The sequence below is a fragment of the Seriola lalandi genome, unplaced genomic scaffold (genome assembly GCF_002814215.2).
Source record: "Seriola lalandi dorsalis isolate HSWRI2012SDOR001 ecotype SW California unplaced genomic scaffold, Sedor1 jcf7180002054967, whole genome shotgun sequence".
Lineage (NCBI taxonomy): Eukaryota > Metazoa > Chordata > Actinopteri > Carangiformes > Carangidae > Seriola > Seriola lalandi.
The window spans coordinates 14839-22338 of NW_019525518.1; the positions used below are offsets into that span (position 1 = coordinate 14839).

General features: G+C 45.0%; 3 protein-coding genes across 10 annotated transcripts in view; 1 reads left to right on the forward strand and 2 right to left on the reverse strand.

Annotated features, from left to right (window-relative positions):
* Positions 1-1008, reverse strand: part of pygb (phosphorylase, glycogen; brain) — a 9620-nt gene extending 8612 nt beyond the window's left edge. For 2 of the 5 annotated variants that reach the window (XR_015436422.1, XM_087170891.1), the window contains exon 1: positions 621-1006. Coding sequence is in view for 3 of the 5 variants with exons in the window: in XM_087170891.1 (XP_087027017.1) it covers positions 621-863 (243 nt within the window). In the remaining 2 variants the exon portion in view is untranslated. Of the gene's footprint in view, positions 1-620 lie in introns of all 5 variants that reach the window. The other 3 variants (XR_015436421.1, XM_023395677.2, XM_087170892.1) reach the window with 3 other exon arrangements.
* A 1021-nt stretch (positions 1009-2029) lies between these two features.
* Positions 2030-4047, forward strand: LOC111646222 (barrier-to-autointegration factor B-like). 4 transcript variants are annotated; one of them, XM_023395668.2, is made up of 4 exons: positions 2030-2159; positions 2242-2308; positions 3099-3244; positions 3666-4047. In XM_023395668.2, exons 3-4 carry the CDS (start codon positions 3119-3121, stop codon positions 3810-3812), a joined length of 273 nt encoding a protein of 90 aa, XP_023251436.1. In that variant the 5' UTR covers positions 2030-2159; positions 2242-2308; positions 3099-3118; the 3' UTR covers positions 3813-4047. The 4 variants fall into 4 exon arrangements, with proteins under 4 accessions (XP_023251436.1, XP_023251434.1, XP_023251435.1 ...); XM_023395666.2 differs by having other exon boundaries at positions 3114-3244; XM_023395667.2 differs by having other exon boundaries at positions 2030-2130.
* Positions 4048-5114: 1067 nt separating this feature from the next.
* The window catches only part of entpd6 (ectonucleoside triphosphate diphosphohydrolase 6), a 15512-nt gene continuing 13126 nt past the window's right edge, over positions 5115-7500 (reverse strand). Inside the window, exons 10-14 of the mRNA XM_023395664.2 lie at positions 7002-7103; positions 6737-6877; positions 6364-6420; positions 5917-6029; positions 5115-5503 (exon numbers count right to left, since the gene is read on the reverse strand). Coding sequence (XP_023251432.1) covers positions 5420-5503; positions 5917-6029; positions 6364-6420; positions 6737-6877; positions 7002-7103 — 497 coding nt within the window. The 3' untranslated portion in view covers positions 5115-5419. The remainder of the gene's footprint in view (positions 5504-5916; positions 6030-6363; positions 6421-6736; positions 6878-7001; positions 7104-7500) is intronic.

Consider the following 7500-nt stretch of genomic DNA (forward strand, 5'->3'; position numbering starts at 1 on the left):
TATATATATATATCATACCCTGCATCAACCCAGACTCCACATAAAATATATATATATTCATCTAGAAATCTCAAACTTTAGTATTATTTACCTGCGAACAGACTGAACAGAGTTTGGTTTACTTCTCTCCTAAGAAGACAAGTGGGCTAAGACAAGGTCACAGAGAAAGTCAAGCCATGAAATATGACAATTTCATGTTTCATTGATGCTTGTCTAAAGTGTGTATTAATAAAACATTAGTTAAGATATTTTTAAGATCGATATGATGCTCTGATAAAATCGGCATATGAAGAATACACCATGCGCATCTATATTTAGGCAGAATCGTGGGTTTATTAACTGGTCTGCATTGCTGTCTGCGCCGCACTGTAAAGGTTTCGACAGAGAGAAAAAAGTTTTTAAACTTAATTTCTCACTAAAATAAAGAAATATTTGGAGGAAAGACATACGCCGAATATTTGTCTGGTACCAAAAGATCTAAAAGAGAATAGGTTGTTTTTTTCATCGCTTTCTCATTTGCAGATAATTAAGGAAATTGTAAATCTACTATTTTTTCAGTGGAGTTCAACATGTTGTCTCCGCCGGAAACCGGCCTGCTCGCGGGCTCCTGCTGCTTTTACCTTGGGGTCTTTCTCGTAGTAGTACTGCTGGGTCCGGATCCAGCGGCCCACCAGGTGGTCCCGGACGGTGTGGGCCAGGGCGAAGTAGTAGTCCCGGGGTGTCGCGACGTTCCGGTCCTTCACCAGCGTGAAGTGGAGGTGTCGGTTAAAGCTCCGCTTGATCTCCGCAACGTCCCCGAGCCCCGCGATGCCCCGGACACTGATCTGCTTCCGCTTCTCCTGGTCGGTCAGCGGCGCCGCCATGTTTCCACAACAACAACCCGGAGAAGTAGCGCGGAGAGCGGCCTGACTGAGGGAGCTGATCCCGCCGAGAGAGGCGAACACCTGTCAGGTAGAGGGAGAACACAACACGCAGCCACGCCCACTCCGCAAACTCTGACAGCCGGACGACTCAGAGGGGGCGTGTCCTGGAGGGCGGGGTCTGGTGGGGCAGGGGCAGGGCGAGGGGCCAACAAAGAGTTTGGAGCAAAGGAAGAGGTCTCACTCTGAGAAAAAAAATCATGAATTAAATGTGAAGAAGCTCTTGATGTTTATATTTGAGGGAATATTGACCATCAGTAAATTTATAAACATGAAGCTTTTAACAAATATAGATTTTATTTACATTTTTTCACCATAATATTTACCATAACATTTACAAGAATCTCCAGATTTGTAGAGAAAACGATTTATCTGTAAAATCAAAGATGAATTTTCTCACATAAAATCTCAAAAGAAAAACAGAAAAGAAAAATTTGACCTAGAAGTGAGAAAAAAAATCCCCATTTCCAGCTTCCTGAAGAGAAACTGCTGCACACTGTGTCATCAGGTGTAAATAAATGTTTTCAGGGTGGCTAATTTTAAAACACTTTTACGGATAAGAGAAGATAGTTGAATGTAACTAAGTACGTTTTTTTAAGAACTGTAATTTTAGTAGTTTTGAGATACTTGAGTGTTTCCTTTCTGTGCTACTTTTAACTTCTGCTAAACCACCCTTATTGCATTTATTGATAACTTCAGTTACTTTGAAGGATGTGATTGATAAAATATTTTCATCGTATAAATTCTGATGTATTAGCAGGATATTAAGTAGTTGAAATGAGCTCCACTTAACCAGCTGCAGTATTAAAGTGATGAACACATGAATTAATCAATAATTATAATAATTTATTAATTCGTTTAATTAAAAATAATAAAATCAATGAAAACAATATACATTTTGAAATGAGGAATGCTGCATATTAAATACTTTTATCTTGGTACTTTAATGTTTGTATTTTTATATCAGTGATATTTTGAGTATTTCAACTCGGTGGTGGTTGTACTTTAGTAAAGTAGTGTTATTAAATTTCCACCGAGTGACCCATCTTCATTAGAAACCATCTTTGACTCTCTGCGTCCTGACGTCATGCTTGGAGCGTCAGACAATTCTGACTCGTGTTTCCGGGTTTCACAATAAAACGCCTCCACTGAGAAACTTTTCGGGTCCTCTGGGGTCTTCTCGTGCGGGTTGAAGTGTGTCTGACGTCAGGTGAGTCTAACGACTTCCTGCTTCTCCAGGTAACTTTAACCTGTTTCCTCTGTGCGGTGAAAACTGCGGCTCGAGTCCAGTTTACTGAACATTAACTGTTTGTGTCTGTAGCGTCTGAACCCGCCTGATCCTCCTCCAGCACGTGAGCCCGGGTCCGTCAGCAGGTCCAGACCCGCAGGTAAGGACTCCCTCTGACCCGCTTTGTCTCTGGACCGCCAGAGTCCGGAAGGAGCCTGTTTGGTTGTTGTAGTCCGGTTTAGTGACAGCATCTGGTTTCACTGGTTTGACTGGTTTGACTTGGAGAGTCCAGCAGCTGCTACCAGCTCCAGTCTGATCAGGTCTGAGGGGAGACCGGTACCATGAGGGTCAATGTCCTACAAAATAAAAGCCCCGAGCAGAAGCGGATGACTCTTCATTAGCTGCAGGATCCTGTTTCACTTTAATGAAAATAATAAAAATGAATACTCAGATCTGTTGTCATGGAGACGAGCTGCGCAGTTATGTCTAATTAAAAACCGGAGAAGAAGGTGACGTCATTAGTTTTCAGTTCAATTAAATCTGAGCCTGAAGTGACAGTGACATGGACGGATCATGAGTAGAGGGGGGCGGGGCACAGGCAGATAAAAGACCCCCCCACCCCTCCTGCATGGTTACATCGTTGTTAATGTTTTGTTTGTTTGTAGTTTATTTCATAAATCATATATCACAGATGAATCTGTTTGTTTTTTATGACTCAGTGATTTGATATAATAAAACCAAAAACCTCCATCTTTAGTTCAAACTGTCAAAAACACGGATCCAGTTTCTAATCAGATGAAATGGAGAATAATTAAAAACAAAGACGTTTTACTGCTGAGGTGTCACTCTGTTTAGAAACTGTTCCACACTCCGGTGATAAAACCCAGCAGAGGAGGCTGCTTCAGTCAGGACTGTCTGTTTTATATATAAATATAATTAAATTACTTCAGTGTCATATTCTGCAGAGAGGATGTCGACCACGTCTCAGAAGCACCGGGACTTTGTCGGGGAGCCGATGGGGGACAAGGCGGTGACGGCTCTGTCAGGGATCGGAGAGATCCTGGGGAGGAAGCTGGAGGAGCAGGGCTTCGATAAGGTGGAGAAGCAACAACAAAACACACATTCACTTTCTCCTGTAACTTTAACTGCTGTGTAGCGCCCCCCAGAGGCTGCAGGGTGCATTACAGTCACAAGCTGAGGTCCAGTCCCCCTCCTCAGCTTTTTAGATGATTTAAAGGAGCTATATGTGAGTTTTTCTATTAGCTACATAGCTAACATTAGCATTAGCAGCTGTTTACTCACCAGTCTAGAGGAAACGTTCAGCATCAAACAGCTGTTTCCAGATGTTCAGTGAGAGGATGAGGAAGCAGCTGATCAGAGAAAACAAACATTTACCACCAGAAAGTCCGTCACAGTAAAACTGAGATTTCTGAATCTGCTCAGAGGATCTTTTACTTTTTTTACTAAGTTTTTTTTTGTGTGTGTGTGTGTGTGTGTGCGTGTGTGTGTGTGTGCAGGCGTACGTGGTCCTGGGTCAGTTCCTGCTGTTGAAGAAAGACTCTGAGATGTTCACCGAGTGGCTCAAAGACGCCAGCGGAGCGAACTCCCGCCAGGCAGCGTCCTGCACTCAGTGCCTGAAGGAGTGGTGTGATGCCTTCCTCTGAGATCCCGCCTCCTCCTCACCTGTGGCTCCGCCCCTTCAGGTTCTTCCCCAGTTCACTCACTTCCTGCTTCTGAGGCTGTACATCAGAGCTCATACCTGTCTGTCTGTCGCTGCTGCTGTTGTTCAATGTTGCAGTTTCACCTGGACGGTGACGTGTCGACCTGACAGGTGTTTGTTTGTTCATCAGTTCGTTTCATTGGAGAACGTTTACAGAAATAAAAGCTTGTGTCTCAACAGTTTGTGTGTCTGTGTGTGAACACATGAATCCTCTGATCAACAGCAAAACTGTTCCAGGTTAAAACACCTCAACTACACTGACTTTAGCATGTAGCATTTAGCATGCTGTGCTACACACGAGACTCAGTGAATCAACAGAGACTTTATTCAGACGCATTCACATCTGTTTATTGCAGGTTTTGTACCGAACACACACAGTAGAAACAGTAGAAACAGTAGAAACAGTAGAAACAGTAGAAACAGGAGCTCCTTCAGAGTAGAAAACAATCAGAGTCGCTGTCGATAGAAACAGAATTGATCAAGTTGAACAGCTGGAGGTCAGAGAACTGGTTTCACTGGGACAGAGGAGCAGAGACTGAAACCCAGTAACAACACAAGGTTTTAGAGAATGTGAAGTCTTCTCATGTTCATCAGGACCGGGTCAGACCAGGACCGGGTCGGACCAGGACCGGGTCGGACCAGGACCGGGTCAGACCAGGACCGGACCAGGAAACAACAGTGAGATTCCTGATGAACAGGAAGTTCAGTTATTTTTAAATGGTCAATTTAAGGAACTTGTTTGAATCAATGTTTTTATTGAATCAATATCTTTAAACTTTAAATCTAATAAAAACAGATTTTGACCTGAATGAGTCTCAAGTCTTTTCTCTCTGATCAGACTGAAGCTTCTTCATCAACATCCATCTGTTTCTGGTTTTAACTAAAACTAATATATAAAAACGTCAGGTCCGTCTGGTCCTTCAGGTCCGTCGGGTCCCGTCGGGTCCTCGGGTCTCGTCGGGTCCTTCAGGTCCGTCGGGTCCCGTCGGGTCCCGTCGGGTCCCGTCAGGTCCCGTCGGGTCCCGTCGGGTCCCGTCGGGTCCTTCAGGTCCGTCGGGTCCCGTCGGGTCTCGTCGGACCAGGTTCAGGTTTTCATCCTCTAAAACACGTCCATTTCAAACATTCACCATCAGTAAGTTATTAAACATAAAAACATAAAAACACCAGCTTCATCCTTCACCAACAAAATATATGAGACGATTAAATATAGAAAATATGATCAGAGGTCAAAGGTCAAAGGTTAATTAAACTTCCTGGATGTTTTAATTACTGCGGATAAATAAAGTTGAGGACAAAATCTCATCTGGGTCTCTGAGTGTTTGTGGTGGAGTGTCTCCATGAGGTCATGTGATCTGGACTCGGCCTCAGACTGAGACCTGGACCAGGTGAGGCCGAGTCCACCTGGACCAGCCAAGGGGGGGGGGGGGGGGGGGGGTCATCTGCAGGTCTCAGTCTTCACAGAGATCCAGGTTCAGTTCAGCTTCTGTACCGTGAGTCTGAGATATCCAGGAAGTCCTCACAACATTCAGGATGTTTTCAAAATAAAAGCCTTCAGTGTCTCTTCAGGGACTGGATGTAATGGAAAGTGGCTCCCAGAGCCCAGCTGGTCTCCACCTGGTTGATCGTCCTCGCCAGCTGCAACACACACACACAGACACACACAGACACACACAGACACACACAGACACACACACACACACACACACACACACACACACCTGCTCTTCACTGTGTAAGCAGTGCGAGATCTAAAAAGCTCTGGAAGCGAGCCCAGACTCATGAACATGTAGGACGACTCCCACGCTGAGCACAAATAATAACAGCCACACACACACAAACACACACACACAAACACACACACACACACACACACACAAAAACACACACACAAACACACACACACACACACACACACACACACACACACACACACACACACACAAACACACACTTAATTTCCTTCTCCTACTATCAAACCTGGCAACACTTCCTCTGGACCCTGGTCTGTCTGCTCCAGATTCTGGTCTGGACCGAGGTGGGTTCCTCACCTTGAACTGTTTGTGGGGGGGGAACCCGAGCTCCTGCAGCAGGACTGAGATGTAGACCAGGTCCAGACAGAGGAAGGGACTCTGCAGAGGACTGGTGGACGGACTGCTGCACACTGCAGGGACACAACCACAGATCCACCAATCACAAGCATCCAGGTCCAGGGGTCAGGGGTCAGATCACATGAGGAAAACAAACATGTAACAGCTTCAGATTCAATATAAAAACTTTATTATTTCTATAAGAGGCACAGTCATGTGGAGCTGGTTTATAGAACGATGATATTAAAAGATGAATCTCTGTAATGACTCTGACTCTCTGCACAGACCTGAGGTCACACAGCTGATAAATAATAATCATGTTTATTATTAATAATCCTGAGATGAAGGAAAGTGTTTCAGTCTAAAGCTGCAGTTCAGAGCATCTGCAGCCGGGTGGCGCTGTCTCACCTCTCCTGGCTGCTTCCATATAATCGGCCACTTTAATGGTTCCTCCTCTCTTCTCCTCTGAACACAGACACAAACACAGACCTCAAGTCAGATTCACTGGATCCTGGAGCCACAACAAACTACAGAGACTCTGATCTGGAGCCTCGTCTCCACCTGGGGGAGGGGCTCAGGAAACCTCCACCTCCACCTCCTCTTATTATGTGTATACATATATATAGATATATATCTATTGATCTGCTGGGACATGATATTCTGCTGTTTTACCACAGGAAACATTTGATCAGCTGATCATTAAAATGTCTGAATAATCTCATGAGGAATCCTGTAAATAAAACCATCCGTTCATTCATTCATCTGTTCATCTGTTCGGTACCGATGACTCCGAGGTCGACGGCGCGGTCGTAGTAGAAGGAGAACGCGTAGAATTCAATGTCTGCGGCTTCAGACGCCTTCGTCACCTTCCTGTACAGAACTTTCTCCACTTTGGTCAGACACGCCTCGTAAACCGGCTCCCCTGAAACACACACACACACACACACACACACACACACACACACACACACACAGGTTGCTACTTGCTCCAGCTGCATGATGGGTAACCGACCGACTGACCAATCAAATCACAGTACGGTGTTTACCTGCTTTCTGTCCCTTCACAGTGTAGACGACGTCAGCGTGCTCCCAGCTGCCTGAGTACTCTGGGGCAAGGCAGGGGCTGACCAGCTCCGTGCTGCCCCCCACTGCACACACGACATTTAAACAGGAAGTAAAGAAGAGTTGATGCAGATATCACATGATGTGACCAGTAACCTGAAGGAAACACCTGAGCTCACACTGACAACGTTTCTATTTCATACTCGTCTACATCACTGAGGGGAGTTATGGTGAAATAATGTTGAATTGAAATGTCTGAGCGTCAGTGAAGTGGACGCAGACAGCTGAGTGAATCTGTGCTGCAGCTTCTTACAGGAGCTAAATCGCAGCAACAGCTGGCAGGCAAGGAATTAATCTTACTGTGTTATTAAAAGATTAGATAATGGCTTATTTATCTGAGGGGGGGGGGGGGGGGTGTATAAAAGGCAGAGATGAAAGCAAATTGAAAAACAAGAAAAAAATAAAAGAGTAGAATGAGGGTCA